This window comes from Rhinatrema bivittatum, chromosome 1 (genome assembly GCF_901001135.1).
Source record: "Rhinatrema bivittatum chromosome 1, aRhiBiv1.1, whole genome shotgun sequence".
NCBI lineage: Eukaryota > Metazoa > Chordata > Amphibia > Gymnophiona > Rhinatrematidae > Rhinatrema > Rhinatrema bivittatum.
The window spans coordinates 385,056,099-385,078,614 of record NC_042615.1 but is presented as its reverse complement, the minus strand read 5'-3'; the positions used below and the strand labels follow the sequence as shown (position 1 = coordinate 385,078,614).

Below are 22,516 nucleotides of genomic sequence, written 5' to 3'. Positions count from 1 at the left end.
AGTCTGGATCAGGTACCCAGCAAATTCCACAAAGTAGACCTATTTATTACTCGATCCCAGGGATAGCAATAGCTTTCCTCAGGACTGGGTTTTGGGCAGATGGTGCCCCCCTTCCCCCTCCCACCACCCCCCGGGCTTCTTTGGCCACAGTGGGATAGGATTTACTCAGCCACTGGGCCTGTCTTGGGCCATAGTAGGATGGGGTCTCTCATGGCTACAGAGCCTCTCTTCGGCTGCAGAGGTATGGCATCTGCCATAGCCATGCCACTGCAGGATGCATGATGCTGGCAATGGCCAGGGTGCCCCAGCTCACAGCACCCTGGGTGGCAGCCAGCTCACCCACCCCAGAATCCAGTCCTGCTTTCCTTCATGTGACTAGCTAATGTTTTAGGAACTTTTCCTCCCTCTTAATCCTTGCTATGCTAGCTGCCTTGACCACATCTGGCAACACATTCCACAGCTTAATTGTATGCTGACTGAACATGTACTTTCTACAATTTGTGCTAAAGCTGCTGGTTAACTATGGAATGTCCCCATATTTTAGTATTTGAAAGGACAAATTACTCCTTGATTTACCTGTTCCATCCAACTCATGATTTTATGAACTTCTGTTATGTCTTCTCTCAGCTGTCTCTTTCAAACTTAACAACCCTAACTTTTTAGCTTCTTAGAGGGGATAGACTAGTTCCCCTACAATCATTTGTCACCTTTTCTCACAGGACAAGCAGGATGATAGTCCTCATATGGGTGACATCACAGGATGGAGCCCTGTACGGAAAACTTTTCTGTCAAAGTTTCTACAAAGCTTTAACTGACACTGGCACACTGAGTGCATTGAGCATGCTCAGCCTGCAATTATCCCTGTGAGCCACAGGTGTTTCCCTCAGTCTTCCTTTTTCCGCTCTGCAATAAGCATAGCAGTTAGGAGCTCTGAGAAATTCTAACACATTTTTCCTTACGGAAACACTCTTAAACATTTACAAACACTTTTCCCTGCACGGGTCTCCCTTCGCGTATGTTTATTTGACGCTCTGTGAGTACAGTTAAAGGATAAGGGTGTGTATGGCCAAGCCAAATCATATGCCGTTTTTTTCGATCGGTTCCTGTCGCCTTCCTGGCCTGTCAACCAATTGCGGCCTTCCCTCTCTCCCTATGTTTTCAGTTAGCAACACATAGCCTGCAAGTGTCCCTCTGTGACACACTGCCTGGCTATTAGCGCTAGTGGGACAGGGACTTCCACGGTTTCCGTTGCCTCCAGGGCCACTTTTGATTCAAGTCCTTCGATTCCTTGGTACCCTCGCGCAGTCAATGCCCCGTCGCTACCCCCTTCAGACCGTCGTGGATTCTTAGATGCCATTGGTACCCCTCCCCCACAGTACACTGATGCCATCTGTCCCTGCTTTGTTTCTAACAGTGCCATCCATGTTTTTCATCCATGGCACTGATTTTTCCTTGGGTTTCATCGGTGCCATCATTGCCCAGATGGATGCCATTGACGTACACCTTGTCTCGGTGCCATCCATGCCCGGGTCGATTGCCACAGTCGCCCGGGGCACTTCCATCGATGCCATCCTTCATTTTATTGATGCTATTGATGCCCAGGTCCATTCCATCAATGGCCGTCTGCGCCCACGCTGTTTCAATCGGTGTCTTCGATGTTCCTATCTATGCGTCATAGACTCTGTCAATGCCGGTATCATTTTTCTGATGCCAACAATGTGGCATCAAATCGAAAAAACATCGTTCCCATAGATAAACTACACTGATGCCATCGGTGCTTCCGTCACTGTCATCATTGCTCTGGCCGAGTCATCGACGTTTTTTCATATATATTTTTGACGATACCCTCGAGGCAGCTTCGGCCGCCATCGACACAGTCATTACTAACATAGCACCGCCACGTAATGCCCTCGCCTGAACAGTGCTCCATGCGTTGGGTTCTTATTAAAGCCCCATATTAGCCTATGACACTACATAGTGCCAGGAGCAGTGCAGGCATGCTGACAGTCTGTCATCAGTCGCCATCCAAAACAGCGAGGGCATCCATCTCTGCGCTGGGGAAAGACAGGGCCGAGCACCAATGCATACATTGTCACAGACACTGTGACCGTCCGCCACCAATTCCATCCAGAACATCTGTGCTATCCTTCTCGATGCTGGAGAATGCCCGGGCCGAGGAACATCACCACTGCCATCGCCACTGTTCCGCACAGTGCTGGCGGTCCTTGGTGCTCCAGAAACACCAGAACGAGTTCCGAAGAATTCTGCACTGGCGTCACGAGACATCTAGCCGCTGCGACGAGGGCCGGGTCCATGAGCCAAAGATGGCTCCCCTGTTCCAGAGGCGTGCCCCATCGACATCGGTGCGGGATTGTGGCCCTCCACTAATTACAGTGGTAGCACCAGCCACGCTCAGCCTGTCTCCTCTATACCTGCGCCACCATACCTGGCATCAGAGTTGAGACTGATGTCTACGTCAGACAGGCTACCCCTTGATGACTCCTGAAATCCACTGAGCCAGCAATCTTCACCGGCTCGTCCTTCGATCCACATCTGATGGTAAGTACCCGCTTCTGCGGCATTCCCATTGAGATGTGTTCTCTAATTTGAGCCACATGGTTTGAAAAGTTCTAGGTCATGTACCTTCCAAGAACCGTATTAGTGTCACATATTGCTATGTCATCCACAATACCAAGAGAACCTCTCTATCATTTCTTTGGGATTGCATCAGGGCATCCTCCCTTCTTCAGCAACGAGGCTCTGTACTGATTAATGCTCTGGCTTCTGGTTCCTGCTTCAGAACCAAAGTTCCAGGTGCATTCGCTGATCTGCTAAACAAATACTGCCTCAAGTGCAAGTCCACCTTGAAGCCTGATGACAGGTCTCAGTGTCTCCTTGTACAGCACACAGAAATGCAGGTAAGACTTTACCGCTCAGGCTCCCATGGGAGGTTACATGAATCCAGTTTACATTCAGCCCCTCCAGTTGGACACCTCCTAGTCTCCCAACTGGCTGGATATCAGAGCAGCCACCCCACCTTGTACCAAAATTCCCAGTACACTCCCCCGGACGCTACAAAGCGCAGGAGGGGGGGTTGGGGAGTTTTAATTACACTATTCTTTCTTTCAACAGAAAGTAGTTACTCTCCGCCCATCCTGGACCTCAAATACCAACTTTCTTCAGAAGGCACAGGTAAAATGGTATCTCTTGTTACCATGCTTCCATATCGCAGTAAGTACATTACGTCTAATCTTTCTATGTGCTTCATGGTGAGTCAACAATATTACAATCCCAAGCTTTGCCGGTTGCACCAGCTTCGGCAACTGGGGTATTCATTGAATCACTATCTGTGACTGCTGTTTCTCTGCGGAGTGCAACATCATTCACGCTTTTCCTTGCATGGACGGCTGCATAACCACAATCAGTCCACGCAAGGAGCTCTAACTTCTTCATGACTCACTATACATTTACTAACTGGGATTACTGTCACTGCCATAAATCCCTTATCCAACACTTCTGGATAACCACAGTCATAATGACCTTCCTGTCCAGCATACGCGCAGACATTCTAATAAATTCTTACATGTCCCTGCATGCATTTTCCATAACCTCAGCCCCTCAATTCTTCATTGTCTGGCCATGGGGTTTTTTCACTATGCACTTTCCTCAGAGATCCAAAACTGCTATGGGTTAGATTCAGTGAAATTCCATTATAACTGGGTCTAAGCTGTTCAACTGCTTTCGTCCCTCGTCCATATTGCAGATCTAGAACCAAAACCTACTCTGATTTCTGCTCACATTTACTCAGGGTTGAAAAGTTTGACCTAAAAGCTTCTCAACCCAATATGAGTCTACTCCACTCCAGGCACAGTTTCACATGAACTTCCTGGAGCTTGTAGCCATGCGTTATACTCTTATGCCTTCCAATACTGCCTCTGCCAACAAATCTTTGTGCATACAGACAGCATAGGGACAATGTGCTTTCCAACACAAAGCACGCACATCCTAGCTGCTTTGCAAGGAAGCTGCGCAGCTCTACCCTTGGCCCTTGCTCACTCCATGTATCCTTGGGCCACTTATCTAAGAGATTTGCTGAACGCACTAGCAGACCTTCTCCATGTAGGTTTCCATCCTCTCGAATGGTCTCTGACTACATGTGTAGCGGAAAAGATCTTCTAACGCTGAGGTCAACCGAACTTGCCTCTGCGTCTGAATCGAACCATACGGTGCACAGATTCTACTCCCTACATGTTTCCGATGCGTTCCTATAGAAGCTTTTCTTCCATCAAGGGCCTCTTAAATGTCTCTTCTGCTGCCTCTCATAGCCAACACTCTCTAATGTTGAACCGGGACGGGGTTTGTTGTTCCTGGCCGAGACCAGTAGGCTTCCCATACTTCTCAATCTATCACACCAGTAACAAATTTGCCTTTTCACAAGTCAGCCTCAAATCGTTAGACTCACTGATGTCTCAGGTACTGGTAGCATCACGAAACCTTCCACACATAAATCCTACCATTCAAAATGGCATGATTTACATGACGCATATAAAAAGGTATTTCCCTTTTCTTTTTCTACACCACTCTTTTCTCTTGTTCCCTTGGATTCTGCTCCCCAGACATCCTCCACATAGGTACACCTCTGTTCAATTGGTGTATCGTTTGGGAGTGGGGATACCCGATTAACAGTAAACCCCTTCTGAGTCAGCTTACCATGGATTATCCACTGATCAAGCCGCCTCTATTTTCACTAGCCACAGAATGGAATCTATATTTCGTGCTTAAGTCTCATACGTTTCTCCATTCAAGCCTTTCCATTCGTCTCATTTCAGTTTGGCATGGGAAATTCTTTCTCTAATGTCATTTCTGCCAACAGGGTCAATGAGTTACACCCCTTGTTACATACTCATCCGACCCTGCGTTTCCTCCGTGACCGAGTGGTTTTATGTATTCAACTTCATAATCCTTCTTAAGGCAGACGTTGCAGATCACCTTACTCAGAATATACTCTGCCCATTTTTCCCAACACCTCTCTCTCACCAAAGCGAGTAGAAAACCTCTCTCGCTTTGGTGAGAGAGAGGTGTTGGGAAAAATGGGCAGAGTACTTGCATTCTATCTAGCTTCACTACACTCCCATAGGAATTCCACCTAACTCTTTCCTTCTGTGGCAAGAGTCAACCTGCGAGTTCCACTGGGCCAAAAAGACCTATTCCTCCTAATTGACGGTCTGTATCTCTTTTCCTACCAACAAGCAGGCATTTCACTACAACACTGTGTGTAGCCACACTCTGTTGCGCCTGTCCCAGCCTCAATAGCTTCCCCTCGGCGGTTGCTGCTGCTGCTTGTACATTCTTATCAGGCTGCAACCTGGAGCTCTCTCCGTACCTTCGCAGCCCATTATTGCTGAGATAAGACTAGCCAGCATGCTCCATGTTTGGCCAGTCCATCTACTCTTAATTCTTTTCAGTTTAACTACCCAACATCCTTCCACCAACCCGTTACGGGTTTCAGGATGCCCTCCATTCCAAATTTCCACCCCCATCATTGCACCTTTTGCGTGTCTTGGGTGCATTTGCACTCTCGGGCATCCTCAGCACGGTACTCACCCATATGTGAGGACTACCATCCTGCTTGTCCTGTGAGAAAGCAAGTGTTGCTTACCTGTAACAGGTGTTCTCACAGGACAGCAGGATGTTAGTCCTCACGAAACCCACCCACCACCCCGCGGAGTTGGGTCAGTATTCGTTTTTACTTCTATTTTAGTTTCGCTTGCACTTTTAGCTATAAAACGAGACTGAGGGAGACAACTGTGGTTCACAGGGATAATTGCAGGCTGAGCATACTCAGTGTACCAGTGTCAGTCAAAGCTTTGTAGAAACTGACAGAAAAGTTTTCTGTACAGGGCTCCATCCTGTGATGTCACCCATATGTGAGGACTAACATCCTGCTGTCCTGTGAGAACACCTGTTACAGGTAAGCAACACTTGCTATATCAGCCGGCTCATAAAAGATGGCAAAGATAAAGCCACCTCAATTGTGTACTACTGGTGATTGTACAGGATCTGGAATAGCATGCACACAACACCAGAAGTAGTTCATTAAGGGCACATTCAGAGTAGCATGTAGTCAGTTATGCAATGGGATTGCTTTTTACCACCATCTAAGGAAGATAAACTTTCTTCGAGAAACTTCTCCTTGGATAACGTGCCCAAGGGAGCAGGAGGAGTTCTTACCTCCTGGGCTTAAGGGTACTTTGTCCAATTCAAAACAGATTCCTGAAATGTTAAACTGGTTCTAACCATGTGTTTGGTCCTTGGGGCCCTTTAGGAGAGTAGAGCTGGAAGATGTAGTTTTGCCCTGACCGTTCTTCCTTATTCTAGTTAAGGAAAAGGCAGAAGGGTCATGGTGGTGTGCCACAGCATGCCACAATTTTAAGGCCCCAGGAGTTGGATGACAAGATTTTAGTTACAGGTCCAACCTGGGAGAATCACTGCAGGCCACATTCTGGATATATCAAACAGCTGCTGTTCCCCCTACTTGCTATAGTATAGTTTGACAAGAGGTATGTTGAAAACATAGCCATATAATTGAGCCTTGTAATAAGATCAGCTCCTGAAGTAAAGGTCAAATAGCTAGCTACTCTTAAATGTTTGGGTATAGCCAGGACAGGTAGGCTACAAGAGAACTGAGATACAAAGAAGACCTTGTGAATGCAGCACAGGTGACAAAAAGCACAATTCTTAGCTCGCCCATTATAGTAGTAAAACTGGTATAAACTGATCACAGTACTTAGACTTGCAGCATGAAAACAAACATGCAGAGTTTTGTAGTTGCTTGGAGAGAAATTCTCAAGAGGTATGCAGTCACTTGAACCAGTTTCCCATGGCCTTCCATGCAATTAGAATAAGAGAATTCACATACAGACCAGAGTTTTGAATTTCAAAAATATGGACTTTTGACAAAATGGGATATACTTGGAGGAAGAACTAGAAGACCGGGAGAAAATGGGCAAGGTGGAACAGTGAGCAGATAAAAAGGAGCTATTTACAAAGCAAATAAATATGTATGTTAGTTTTTCCTTGCACTTTTTGTTTACTTTTCTGATTTGGTTCTTAAAGGAGGTGGCTGAAAAAATAAAGGCAAAAATAGCTTTCAGGAAGTATGAAAGATCCCAAAAAAGCATTACAGGGAAGAATACCTGATGAAACTAAGGGAGTTAGAATGCAAAAAGTTCAAGCGGAAGAAAGAAAAGGATTGCCAGAGATGACAGAACATTTTTCTGATGTAAAAAAGAAAAGCTCAACATGGAATAGTGAAAATGAAAAGTGAAAAGGAGCAATGTGTGTAGAGAAACAAAAATGGCAGAAGAATATTAAACAAATACCTCAGTTCAGTGTTCACTAAAGACCACCCTGGAGATGGTCTGCTGGTTGACAAGACCATAGAAAGGAATGGGGTAGATTACTTCTCTTCTGTAAAAGGAGTTTTTATAGGAAGAGCTATGAAAAGTGATTTCTTTGCTTCGGTGTTTACTGAAGAGGATGTTGGGAGGTACCCGTTAATGGAGAAGGTTTTCATGGGTAATGATTCAGATGGACTGAATCAAATCACGGTGAGCCTAGAAGATGTGGTAGGCCTGATTGACAAACTGAAGAGTAGTAAATCACCTGGACCGGATGGTATACACCCCAGAGTTCTGAAGGAACTAAAAAATGAAATTTCAGACCTATTAGTAAAAATTTGTAACTTATCATTAAAATCATCCATTGTACCTGAAGACTGGAGGATAGCAAAGGTAACCCCAATATTTAAAAAGGGCTCCAGGGGCGATCCGGGAAACTACAGACCGGTTAGCCTGACTTCAGTGCCAGGAAAATAGTGGAAAGTGTTCTAAACATCAAAATCACAGAACATATAGAAAGACATGGTTTAATGGTTTTATGTTCTAAGTCAGCATGGCTTTACCCAGGGCAAGTCTTGCCTCACAAATCTGCTTCACTTTTTTGAAGGAGTTAATAAACATGTGGATAAAGGTGAACCGGTAGATATAGTATACTTGGATTTTCAGAAGGCGTTTGACAAAGTTCCTCATGAGAGCCTTCTGGGAAAAGTAAAAAGTCATGGGATAGGTGGCGATGTCCTTTCGTGGATTGCCAAACTGGCTAAAAGACAGGAAACAGAGAGTAGGATAAATGGGCAATTTTCTCAGTGGAAGGGAAGTGGACAGTGGAGTGCCTCAGGGATCTGTATTGGGACCCTTACTGTTCAATATATTTATAAATGATCTGGAAGAAATACGAGTGAGATAATCAAATTTGCAGATGACACAAAATTGTTCAGAGTAGTTAAATCACAAGCAGATTGTGATAAATTGCAGGAAGACCTTGTGAGACTAGAAAATTGGGCATCCAAATGGCAGATGAAATTTAATGTGGATAAGTGCAAGGTGATGCATATAGGGAAAAATAACCCATGCTATAATTACACGATGTTGGGTTCCATATTAGGTGCTACAACCCAAAGAAAGAGATCTAGGTGTCATAGTGGATAACACATTGAAATCGTCGGTTCAGTGTGCTGCGGCAGTCAAAAAAGCAAACAGAATGTTGGGAATTATTAGAAAAGGAATGATGAATAAAACGGAAAATGTCATAATGCCTCTGTATCGCTCCATGGTGAGGACCGCCACCTTGAATACTGTGTACAATCTGGTCGCCGCATCTCAAAAAAGATATAATGCGATGGAGAAGGTACAGAGAAGGGCTACCAAAATGATAAGGGGAATGGAACAACTCCCCTATGAGGAAAGACTAAAGAGGTTAGGACTTTTCAGCTTGGAGAAGAGACGACTGAGGGGGATATGATAGAGGTGTTTAAAATCATGAGAGGTCTAGAACGGGTTAGATGTGAATCGGTTATTTACTCTTTCGGATAGTAGAAAGATAGGGGACACTCCATGAAGTTAGCATGGGGCACATTTAAAACTAATCGGAGAAAGTTCTTTTTACTCAACGCACAATTAAACTCTGGAATTTGTTGCCAGAGAATGTGGTTCGTGCAGTTAGTATAGCTGTGTTTAAAAAAGGATTGGATAAGTTCTTGGAGGAGAAGTCCATTACTGCTATTAAGTTCACTTAGAGAATAGCCACTGCCATTAGCAATGGTTACATGGAATAGACTTAGTTTTTGGGTACTTGCCAGGTTCTTATGGCCTGGATTGGCCACTGTTGGAAACAGGATGCTGGGCTTGATGGACCCTTGGTCTGACCCAGTATGGCATTTTCTTATGTTCTTATGTAAAGTAGACAAAGCCATGGGGCCAGATGACGGGTACTTCCCAGGGTAAGGGAGCTCAGATGTCTTGGCAGGTCCCCTGAGAGACCTGTTCAATAGATCCCTGAAAACAGAGTGGTGCCATGATTGGAGGAGAGTGTTTGTGGTCCCACTTCATAAGAGGTGGTGGTTGTGTGGATTACAAATTGGTTGATTGATAGTGTGAAACGGTAAATGGAACCTACTCTGAGAGAACAGTGTTAAGTGGAGTCCCACAGGTATCTGTATTGGGACCGATTCTGTTCAATATCTGAGTGACATTGTGAAAGAGAGAAAAATAGTTTTTTGCAGGTCTTAATATCTGCAAATATACAGTGGAAATGCCTGAAGTAGAGAGAATGAAGAGATTTAAAGCTTGAAGATTGCACTTTTTTGCACTGAACCCCCATCTGCCAAATCTTTGACCAGTCATGCATCTGGGGCACGGTAATCTAAGAGCTGTATATGATGTGCATAGACTAAGAGGGATTGTAGTGTGATTGCTTCACCATCTTCAGAATGACAGACACTGACAAGGCGATAGCTAAAGCCAGAAGAATGCTGGGCTGCATAGAGAGGAATAACGAGTAAGAAAAAGTGATAATGCCCTTATACAGCTCCTTGGTGAGGCATCACATCAAGTTTAGTTCCAGAGCCCTTATCTCAAAAAGGATAGAGACAGAATGGAGGGAATCCAGAGAAGGGTGACCAAAATGGTATGAGGTCAGTATCTGAAGACTTAGGAGAAACTGAAGATCTGAATATGTATACCCTGGAAGAGAAGTGCAGGGGAGATAGATATAGATCTTCAGATGCCTGAAAAGTTTTAATGCTGCATAAACATAAAACCTTTTCTGTTGGAAAGAAATCAATAGAAGTAGGGGGTCACGAAATGAAACTCGAGGGAGGACGACTCAGAACCAACATCAGGAAATTTCTTCAGAGGATGGTGGATGCCCTTCCAGAGAAGGTGGTGAAGACAAAAACAGTGAGATTTCAGAGGCATGGGATAAACACTGGATCCCTAAATGCCAGAGGTTAGAAATTAAGAAAATGTATGTGGGTAACTTGGTTCAGCAATTACGACCCTTAACCTTGATACTTTGCTCTCTGAATCAAATTCCCCTCCCCCCCCCCCCCCCCCCCCCCCCCCCCCCCCCCCCCCCCCCCTGCTGTTGAAGCAAAGTTTTGAGTTGTATCAAGAAAAAACAGCAAAGGGCTCCAACTTTTATAGTTTGGGGAACCGATGAGCATGGGAGTAACCTGCACAGAGCAGCAGTTACTACCCTTAAAAGGCATGGGATTACTACCCTTAACCAATAAACCGTGATGCTTTTGATGCATCTCTGCTTCAGAGGGTGGGTGAGGGGTGGTGGGAGGAATTTGGAGTCAATCAATACGATACATGACTTTTTTTTTTTTATTTTGGTCTGGTATGATGTACAGACATTAGGGAAAAACACAGGACTGCTTCTATGGCCAAGTTCATAAGTGCAGCACTGACTGATTGGGGGGTGGGGGTAACCTGAACAGCAGATAATACCATGCAAAGCTTGCTGGGTAGACTGGACGTGCCATTTGCTCCTCTTCTGCCATTTGTTTCTTCAGTTAATACCATGCTAGTGTCTTTGTCATTCTCAGACAATAAGCAGGATGTCTTTCCTCACACATGGGTGTTAAGAGAGCCCAGCACAGAAATTTGATTTCAGAGTTTCTAGAACTTTTAGCAGATCCTGTTGGGTATGCCATTCTGCCACGTGGCCCCCTTTAGTCTCTTCTTTTCTTTTCCATGGAGCCCACTAGTCAGTCTTTTCTCTCCTGCTGTGGGGAGCCTTTTGGTTTCCTAGAAGGGGAAGAATTGTCTCACAGGACCCCATGCTCTTTGTTTTTTCTCCTTTGGTAATCCTAGGTACTTTTTTTTTTTTTTTTTTTTTTTTTTTTTAGCAGCAGCTGCAAGGTATAAGAGCATGTAGGCAGCATCACTTATGTTTTTATATCATTGAGTTGTTTAATTTTGCTATACTTGTCTTCTGCCTGATGTCCCTACTGGAGAAGGCTCATGGCTTTAAGTTCCCTGGTACAAGAGAATTGTCTTATCACAGATCCCCATGGGGGCTGACCATGTTATCCAAGGGTATCCCCTTTGAGCAACTAGGAGGGCACTGACCCAGCTTGACCTCATGGGAAAGCACTTTAGTATGTGGAAGCCTGGCCTATCTGCATTTGTGACATAAACTTCGAAGGAACCAGGAGCTGCTTTGACTGGCAGCACACTAATCAGGGGGATTTCTATCCTCTATCAAGTATCAGGAAGGACCAGGGTGGCTTGGCCATTGTCTACACCCCTTCCACTTGGAGGCAAAAGATTCAGCCTTTCTCAGTTCTGGCATCAAGTTCCAATGACTTGTATTGGGCAAAGACCAAGAAGTATCATCATATCAATTCACAATACTAGGAGTGTGGGTATTCTGGTTGTAGCCATGAATCTCCTGAAGTGTTCCTCTGGTGAGGGGAGCTTATCCTTCGTACAATCCCAGGATTTGCGACTGTTTCCAAAGGTTCAGGTGTCAGCCCTTGATACACATCTAGTATCCCAGGAAGATAAAGCCATGCCCCCTTGGCTGTCTCTGTATGGAAATCATTTGAAAAGCTGGATACGAAGATTATACAAAGCCAATACTAGCAATTTAAGATCCTTTACCTCTGAGAGAATTTTTTCTCAAAGAAAACATTTCTGGATAGTAGCTGAAATGAAACTCTTCATAGTCAAGGTTGAATCTAATTGTACATTTAAAGTAACTACCAGCCTTAAGGAAATGGGATTCTCCCAGGACAAGCAGGATGGTAGTCCTCCAGATAGGTGATATCATCAGATGGAGCCCTGTCATGGAACACTTTTGTCAAAGTTTCTGGAACTTTGACTGAGCATGCCACCAACCCCATGGCCACATGGGGTCCCGCTTCAGTCTCCTTTTTTCCATGGAGCTGTCGCACCGCAGTTTGTGGAGCTCTGAACTTTTTCCCTCATGAACAATTTGAAGTTTCTCACAGGACAAGCAGGGTAATAGTCCCTCACATATGGGTAACATCAGAATGGAGCCCTCATGGAACACTTTGTCAAAGTTTCTAGAACTTTGACTTGGCACACTGAGCATGCCCAGCATGCCACCTAACCCTGCATCCAGCAGGGGTCCCCCTTCAGTCTTTTTTTTTTTTTTTTTGTCCATGCAGCAGTAGCCACGTGGTTTGAGGAACTCACAACTATTCGTGACAGGATTTTTCCTCAAGGAATTTTTTCCAAAAACTTATCAAAATTCACCCCATCAGGGGTCCCCCTTTCAACTATCCATACCTGCAGACATAAGGTAAGGCTTTACCTTGTTTTCTCGCGGTCAGTTACTGACTGTTCCCTTTCTTAGGCCCCGACGGCCACCGACCACATAACAGTTAAACTTTTCAATTTTGATGGCGATGGGTTTTCGGCGGTGCCCCGACTGTCCGCGGACAATGTCCATTACAGACCCGCATCAGGTATGTGTCCTATGCTTAGGAGTCGTCATGATGTCACGACCTGTACCAATTGCGCCCAAAGGCCGCCGGGCTCGCTTTGAAAAATGGAGTTGTTCCAAAGTAAGCAGCCTACCCTTCAAAATCATCGGCATCATAGACTCCGTTGCCGTCGACGCCTCTGCACAGACCGGCCTCCGGCATTTCCCGGCCACCTGGTTCTCTGCTGAGGAAATCCAGCTCGACGTCTTCAGTGCCGGACCAGCCCAAGCACTGAGGAAAACATCGGCATAGTCACCAGAAGGCATTGTCTGCCGATTTAGCTAAGGCATCGGTGGAGCCACCAAAGAAAAAGACCTGTACGGATGAGCCGCCATCCTCCTCCAAGCAAGGGTCACAGAGGCATTCCCCCACCTCTGGTGGGGTGAGAGCAGAGATTCCACTTGCATCGGTGGACCCTCCAGTGATGACAGTGCAGCCTAGCTGTGATCAGATGATCCCCCAAAGGCAGACACGCCCACTTGGACAAGATGGAGCACTTGTTTGGTTCCAAGCAGTCTGCTCCATTGACTCCTGTGGTAGGTACCTCTAGTCATGGGGATTGATTTGACTCTGGACCTAGGCCCTATGCACCCTGCCATGATGACCAAAGAGCGGCAGATCACCCCCTCACCGGCATCTGAGCATTCAAAAGCTTCGGAATAGTCATCCACTGTGCCGGAGAAGGACCAGGCCAAGCACCGTGGGAAGCACAAACATCAGCACTGACATGCTTCACCGGCCGGTGCTGACACTGACACTGGAGCAGCATCGGCCTCTGCTGAACTCCTCTGAAGAAACCCCAAGGAGAAGAGGCCCCACCCTCCAAATCCCAGAGTCCACAGCGTTCCCCACCGATAACTGTCGGGGTACTGAGGCCTCCACAGACTCCTCCCCCCCCCCCCCCCACCCCGGTCAGTACTTTCCGCACCTGCATTTAGAGGAGTTAGACTGCATGGTTCAACAGGCAGTGCTAAATGCCCTTCAGGGCACCGAAGCTGGCCCCAGTATCGGCATTGGAACCAGCACCCTCCATGTTCCAGACCCTGCTGGAGAGAGTTGGATGTGCTGCTCGGTGCCTTACCGATGCGGCCTGTACCAGGGGACCCCCGTGGTGCCCTGTCCACTGGTGCCTCCCCCATCTCGATCCCAATTCTGGGGTCCTTGAAGGAGGAGGGGATGGTGCCACTGATGCCGGATGCTGTTCCAGGCCTCAGGCCTCCCAGTGCCCTGCATCCGCAGCAGATCTCAGTGCCCTCTATGCCAGCACGGCCATTGTCCATTCCACTTCACCAACCATCTGTGCCCGCGACCTGTACTTTGGGTTCTGACCTCCCTCCTTGACCCAGACAATTCAGTGGTGAGAAGGAAGCCCCCTTATGACCCATGGGAGGACACCGCTTCAGAGGACATTCTGTTGTAACTTTCTTCCCCGGTCGAGAGACAACACTCGCCCCCCAAAGACTTATTCGCAGGTTTTGTGTGAGCAGTGGCAGAAACCATTCCCTTTCAGATTTTGACTGAAGAGGACGCCCGCCACAAGATGTTGGAGGTCCTCCAATTTGTGGATGTCCCAAGGAGGTGATGCTGTCCCCGATACATGAGGTCCTTTTTAGACCTCTACTTACTGGGAACACCCAGGTTCTGTGGCCCCAGTCAGCAGAAGACTGACACTATCTACTGGTGCAATATGCCTTAGGCTTCCAATGGAGCCAGTTGCCTCACCAATCAGTGGTGATAGAATCAGCCCAGAAGAAAGCCAAGAGGGCCTGTCCACACTCCTCCGCACCTCTGGGGAAAGACCACAGAGCCTTAGAAGCTCTAGGTTGAAGAGTTGTTGGGGTTTTTGTTTTGTTTTTTTTCCCCCCTCCCCAGGGATCCATGCTTATTGCTCGCATAGCAGCATATCAGTTGTATATGACCCAGTACAACCAGAACCTCTGGAAACAGATCCAGGAGTTTGCTGAGAACTTGCCTCAATTCCAGGAAGGCCTAGAATCCATCCTACAAAAAGGATTGGAAGTCGGGAAACACAAGGTGAGAGCGGCTTATATCTTTCAGACAGCATCAAGCGGGCATTAGTGCCAGGTGCTGGGCTTGGCTGAAAGCCTCCAACCTTCACCCAGAGGTTCAAGACAAACTGACCAACCTCCCCTGTACAGGGATGCAGTGGCCCAACTCAGGACCACCATGAGACCTTACATCAGTTGTCTACTACCAACTTTGATCCCTCTTCAGTGACCCGCAGGATGCCAGGTACGGATTCCAGGAAGCAATTTTACTGGCAACAGAGATAGTATCTTCCAGCCTCCCGTGCTCGTCCAGCTCAGGCTGCCCAAAGAGGTCACCCTCACCAGCAAAGAGCGCTTAGGGCTCAGCCAGCCCCCCAGCCAAGCCCTGCAGCTGGCTTTTGACTGGCACAGAAAGCAGTCACCAAAACCCTTTGCCTGTACCATCCGACTCACCTGTGGGGGGGTTGTCTCTGCCTATTCATGAACTGGTCCCTAATTACCACCGACTGGGTATTGTCCATCATAAGTTGAGGTTACAGACTGAATCTCCTCAGTGTTCCTCCAGACTCCCCACCCTCTCCGGCATGGAGCCTCAAAGATGCAATGAACCTAAAGTTTAGAACTCTTGGCTCTGCTACGGTCCAGAGCCATGGAATCTGTTCGCCATGCTCAGCATGGCCAAAGGTTCTACTCCCGGTAATTTTCTCATTCCAAAGAGAACAGGCAGCCTCCAGGCCTTAAACAAGTTCCTCCGAAGAGAGCAGTTTCAAAACGGTATCCTTGGGCACTCCCGCTCCTTCATCAAGGGGACTAGGTCTGCTCTCAATCTATAGGATACCTACGCGCATACTGCCATCTTTCCACCTCATCACAAGTATCTGCGCTTCGTAGTAGGCCACTGGCACTTCCAATACAGAGTTCTCGCCTCCGCATCCCGGGTCTTCACAAAGTGCCTGGCAGTAGTGGGAGCACATTTGTGCCAGATTGGGGTGCATGTGTTCCCATATCTGGACGATTGGCTCGTCAAGAGTTCTTAAAGTGGGAGCCCTTCAGTCCCTGCACATGACATTGAGCCTCCAATCACTGGGGTTCCTTGTAAACTACCCGAAATCCTAGCTGACTCTGTCCCAGTGACTACCAGATCTAGACATCCTGGTAGCCAAGGCGTTCCTTCCCAGTGAAACACATAACCACCCTGGCCAGACTGGCCAGGTCCATCTGTTGCAGGAAGACTTGCCTCAGCCCACCTGCTCCTGAAGCTGCTGGGCCATATGTCATAGTCTGTGCACGTCAACCCAATGGCCTGCCTGGCTATGAGGGTCACACAATGGACCCTGCGGTCCCAATGGCACCACGCCTCTCAAGAATTCTCCACACTGGTCCAGATAAACAAACCACTCAAGCTCTCCCTCGCCTTGTAGGCGGAGGAATTCCACCCTCAGCAAAGGACTCCATTTTCAGCTCTGGCTGCCCAGGTGATCTTTGACCATGGATGCCTCCAACCTAGGCTGGGGAGCCCATGTCAACAGCCTCCACACACAAGGGGTGTGGTCTGAGTCCAAGGCGAGATGCCAGATAAACTTCCTGGAACTCTGAATGATGCAGTATGCACTCCAGAAACTACCCTGTCCAACAGGGTCATCTTGATCCAGACAGACATCCAAGTGGCCATGTGGTACATGAAACAAACGGGGGCACAGGCTCTTACCTCCTCTGCCAAGAGGCGGCGCTAGATTTGGGCCTGGGCCCTGTCGTGTCCATACTCCTATGGGCCGTGTACCTGGTAGGGACAGAGAATGTAGTGGCAGACTGTAGGGATCGAGAATGTAGTGGCAGGACTGCCTCAGTCGGACCTTTCATCCACATGAGTAGTCCCTAAACCCCTTGGTGGTGGCCACGATCTCCACTGGTGGGGTCAACTGGACTTAGATCTCTTCTTGTCCTCGCAGAACCACAAGGTGGACCTCTTCTGCTTCCTGCAGGAGGACGGTCAGAGACCAGCCGTGGATGCCTTCGCCCACTCCTGGAGTGCGGGTCTCCTGTATGCTTACCCTCCGATTCCACTATTAAGCAAGACTCTCTTGAAACTACAACAGGACCAAGACTCCATGATTCTGATAGCCCCATATCGGCCACGTCAGGTCTGGTTCAGATACTCCGCAACCTGTCTGCCCAGATTTTTCTCCATCCCTTTCAACTTCACAAATTATTTTTCCCTGTACCTTTCTTCCTGAGCTCCCATGTATATTTGAATGGCTTTTGACCCTTTTCAAACAATTTTTTTCTCTATACTTTAAAAATTAAAAGGAGTAGAAAAAGCAACACTTTGTTTAGCCCACTGTTCTTCACTTCACCTACATTTTTTTCCACCCTGCCAATTCATCCTTGAGGTATTACTCCACTGTACAAAAAGCATATATTTTTAATGCAGGGCTAGATTTTCTTGTGACTGGCTTTTACTATTGCTTATACAGGGACTTTCATTCTTGCTTTTATAAACTTTTTTGCTGGAATTTTCAGGGTTATGACTAGAACAAAACAGCAGAAAATCAGTGGAAAATAACTAGCTATTTTTCTGGGTAATTATTTAAGTTTACTTTGGACGGAAGCCAGTATATATAAGCAGATTTTTCCAAGCAGCATCCCCTATCTCTACCTCCACACTCCTGAGAATCTCCCTCTTCCCTACCCCACCATTGAAACAGCATTCCTCCTTACTAGTGGTGGCTCCAGATTTCTCTCCATTGGTAGCATGCTTACTGAGGCTTCTGTCCTCTGCAACACTGCACTTCTTTTATGTGGGGCCGGAGCCTGCCGGGAAGTGCTTCTGATAGGCATGCCCCATTGGCACCAAGCAGCAGGAACTCTGGCTGCTTGGAGAGAGGGAGAGTCAGTGACACTGGAGAGAGTACTTTTGCTGAGGGGAGCGGCAGGACTTGATGCAGGTTTTTGACCCACTCTGGCTTCCAGCAGTTGCTGGAGGCTTTGAGACACTGTCTGCCACTCTGAAGCTGCTCTTTAAACAAATTTTCACCCTAATTTTAGGCTGATTAAACTGAAACAAAGGACCCTACTCATATTACCTGATCACTGGTGCTTAGATGACTGCCTATTCAGAGATTTAAAATGTTTCCTTAAGTACTAGAGCAGTGTTTACCCTTTTCTCATGAACTATATTGCTATTTTGAGGACATTCCAAGAAAAAAATCAGATCTAATATTGCCTGCATATAGGATACAGCAATTAACACAGAGCAAGTTAAAATTTCTATCAGCTTCTCCCCTTTGGAAGTCTTTAACCTGTTCTTTGCCTGTCTTAGATTTATAGACCACATTTGTGTAGCTCTAGTCTATGCCATCTCCTCCAAGGCAACTAGCAGAGCTCCTTTGTTTCCCCATGTACCCTTGCACGTCAGTTGCTTTGATTTCCACCCCCAAAAAGCTACTACACATTTTCTACTATCCTGTCTTTCCTGAACAGAATATACAGGTCGATCCAGTAAAGTGTGCTCCGTCGGAGCGCACTGTCACCCTGCTCTGGACGCATGTTTTCCCTTACCCCTTATTCAGTAAGGGGAGGAAAACACGCGGCCCACCCGCGGCACCTAATAGCGCCCTCAACATGCAAATGCAGGTTGATGGCCCCCTATTAGGTATTCCCGAGCGATCCAGTAAGTAAAATGTGCAGCCAAGCCGCACATTGTACTCTCAGAAATTAGCGCCGCCCAAAGGTCGGCGCTCTAATTTCTTCCGGCGCCAGGGAAGTGCACAGAAAAGCAGTAAAAACTGCTTTTTGTGCACCCTCCGACTTAATATCATAGCGATATTAAGTCGGAGGTCCCCAAAAGTAAAAAAAAGTAAAAAAAAAAAAATAAATAAATTTTGAATTCGGCCCGCGGCTGTCGGGCCGAAAACCGGACGCTCAATTTTGCCGGCGTCCGGTTTCCGAGCCCGTGGCTGTCAGCGGGCTCGAGAACCGACTCCGGCAAAATTGAGCGTCGGCTGTCAAACCCGCTGACAGCCGCCGCTCCAGGCCAAAAGGAGGCGCTAGGGACGCGCTAGTGTCCCTAGCGCCTCCTTTTCCTCGTTTGCACCGCGTCGCCTAATTTAAATACTGGATCGCTCGCACCGGCGAGGGGCCGGTGCGGCGCGCCAGGGAGAGCGGGGCGTTAATCCGCTCTCCCACGGACTTTACTGGGTCGGGCTGATAGACTGGTATGGCATTATCTTATTCATGGGACTCATTGAAACAAATCTCTAACTGGCAAACAGGCCTTTTGAAAAGATCAGCTTTATATTGTAATACATATAAGTTAAAAATACAAAACCCAGCTTTAAAAAAAACTAGGGCAACTTTTCTTAAGCTGAGAAAATATTAGCACAGCAGTTTTGAAAACAAAATTTGGCTTAGCTTTTGCTGTTGGTGAATCTAAGGTGAGCATTCACTTCAATCCTGCCGACTTAATTTGAGGGGGAGATATTCGGATTTGCTCTTTTTTTTTTTTTTTTTTTTTTTAAGTATTTTGCTGCTTTTGGTATCAGCTAATTGTTTTACATATCTGTCCAAAGTTAAATATATAAGTCCTGAAGTTAAATTGTGGTTTTATTTTTCTTTCCATCTCTAAAAACCCATCCTTCTCCCTCTCTTCTCCTTTCCATTTCTAAGGTTGGCTCGGTGGTGGCAGTGGGCTGGATACGTTCAAAAAAAGCTGTTGACTGGCGCCTGTTCCGTAACATCTTTTGGCCTGGTTTGTGACTGTTCCAGTAGCTGGCTTATTCAGTGCTGCAGTTATGGCACTCTTCCAGTATGGAATTCTGCCATACGTTTAACATCCATTTTATCTGATAAAGCACAAGTCTCATTTTTCTAGAATTAACCTGTTTTGAGTATGGAGTACTCCCTACTTAACATTTGCATTTTCTTTTTACTAAACAAGTCTTTCACCCTTGTTTAAATCCTTCTGCTGTAAATTACTGTCAAACTTGTGACATAGTGACATAACATGGTGCAGTTATTTAAATAGAAAAATGTATAAATGCATATAGTGGATAATACTACCTGAACTGTAAGAGGGTGGGAGTAATTGCCTAGGATTTTATATCTAGTAAAACATGTATATAATGTATCATTGTGGCAATTTTTTAAATCTTTTAAAGAGGTGGATAAAGCAAATGTTCATGTCTGATTATAAGCGAGGTATATGCATAGTCACATGATTTTTTTCTTAACTATTTCAGTCTGTATTCTATTAAAATGTATTGGAACAAAAATAAAATGCTTTCCTAAGTTTTCGTCCATATTTTTATGTATATTGTAACTTTTATTGTAAATATTTATAAACTAGACTTTTTTTAAATAGTGTATTTCCCATAATACAGTTGTGTAGAAGGTACCAAAGAAGCATGGGAATATCTTGCCAGTGTTAAGTTTGTCTAGAGTAACTATTCCCTTCTGCTTAGTTTTCACCAATTATGCTTAACTTTGTGTGAAAGCTTAGTTGCTAAGTAGGAGTGTGCACTTATACTTTTTTTATTTTTTTTATTGTGGATGAATGCTACAAATCAAAATAGAAAAAATAAGATTAAAATCTCCGCTATGGTACCCAAACCACTTCTTACACCCTCGGTAGGTCTTCTATGGACATCAGTGATCCCCGAACTTTCAAAATGGGCCACCATCAACCCAAGGTCAGCACCATTATGTTGTATGGAAGATTTCTGCTAGTTATAATATAATTGTACAGGCCTTGGATTGATGGCCATTATGGAAATCTGGGACTGCTAATGACTAAGAACAGGTTTGGGGGAAGATCAGAGGGGTCCTGGAGGCTGGCAGGGGCTCTTTTTCAAGTAGGTTTGGTGGATGGGAGAAAGGGAAGTAGTTCTGATGGTGGGTTTTGTTTTTTTTTTTAAAGATCCACACAAAATTAACAAAACCAAGTTCCAATAGTGAACTTGTAACGCAATATAATGAACCAGGGGAATTATCTGATAGGATTCTGAGACCTTCATATGAGTGGTACATACTCAAAAGAAATCTGGAAACTATATTAAATCTAGAATGGAATAAGTGTTACACCATGCTCCATGCATTTTAATCCTTGGTCTCATAACACCTTATATACCAGAATAAACCTAATTTTTCAAGTAATGTTTTTCCAAAGTTAATGCATTTAAAATCTTCAAAAAAAAGAGGAGCTTTCAGCAGTCATCTTAATGAAAGCTGTCCAAAAGAACTAGTGAGTGTCTCTTTAAATTGAACGCTGAATTCCAGTGCCAGATACAACATAAAGAAGACACTCACTGGTTCTCTTGGATAGCTTTAATAAGCGCTGCAAGCTCTTTTTTTGGGGGAACTTTTAAAATGCGTTAACTTTGGAAACTTTACTTGAAAAATGAGGTTTATTCTAGCATATAAGGTGTGGTGTTTTTTAAATCATTGGTCTTATGAGCATGGTGTAATGCTTGGTGTTCCAGTCTAGATTTAAATATAAAGCTGGAAACCTATATTAAGGGAGTATGTACCGCTCATATATGAAGGGCTCAGACTCCTCCTATTACTATAATTCCCTTGGTTCATAATCTTTTTTTTTTTTTTTTTTAAAAGATGGTAGCAGTGCTAGCACATCCTTTTGCAATTTAATTTTTTTGTTGTGTTTCAGAGCAGTTTCATTTTCAAAATGAAAAAAGGAAACATGAGAAGTGTATAACTATTAAGCCAATTTGTTGAACTAGTCTGCTTTTGGCCTTTGCAGTTAGAGGTCACGTTAACATTCATGAGGTTATTTTTGAGGAGAATATTAGTTGCGACCTGAAGGGTAAATATTGCACTTGATCAAGAAATTTGAAAGTATTGCACAGTATTGAGTGGCTGATCAGTGAAGAGATTTAAATATAGCTCAGTACAAACTCTGCAATATTATAAGTTAAGATGTTAAACCTACCTATGATTCATTAAAAAGCATTAATGCAAGTATAGCAGTGATTAGTCTTCCTTTTTTTTTTAGCACACATGGAGAAAAATACTAATGTTAAGGCTGCTAAATTCATAACTATATACCTTTTGGTACTCTTGTGTATTTGTTTGCCCATGATCAGTCATATTAAATTTATAATAAAATATTAAATAGCTCTTCATTGTTTGGTTTCATTTTTCTATGTAATCCAGTTTTGCTCTTTGTTGCTTGCACAGACATATTATGGGTCCCCTTTTCTGCTACTTGAGTAGAAATACCTAGCAGTCCATTACTATATTGTTTTATTTTCTAAAACTATAAACTTGATCAGAAGGTCTATATAATTCAGTGTATATTGTCAGTGGCAAGCAGAAGCCGTCTAAAGGTTTATAATGCAGGTATAAAGTGATCCATCCAAATTTTCAGCAATCCTATTTTAGCGATGCCCTGAACACGTAGCAATATCCTCAACTGTTTCCTAGTTTGATAGGAATTAGTTCAAGATTCTTGTTCTACACCCAGTCACGCTATAGGTTAAATGGAGGTGCACTACTTAAAAAATATATAAATTTAAAAAAAAAATGGAGATGCTAGAAGCATGACCTATGAACACAACAGGCCATAGCTGTTGCTAGATCAGTACAGCAGGCTACTAAACCCCAAAGATTGGCTAGGTTGGTGGCAGAGGTACTA

The 22,516-nt window shown here is 45.2% G+C and overlaps 1 protein-coding gene across 1 annotated transcript in view; it reads left to right on the top strand.

Moving 5' to 3' along the window:
* SLC20A2 (solute carrier family 20 member 2) overlaps positions 1–21,455 on the top strand; it is a 238,562-nt gene extending 217,107 nt beyond the window's left edge. Inside the window, 2 exon segments of the mRNA XM_029601333.1 lie at positions 19,534–19,606; positions 19,609–21,455. Coding sequence (XP_029457193.1) covers positions 19,534–19,606; positions 19,609–19,697 — 162 coding nt within the window. The 3' untranslated portion in view covers positions 19,698–21,455.
* Positions 21,456–22,516: the final 1,061 nt, after the last annotated feature.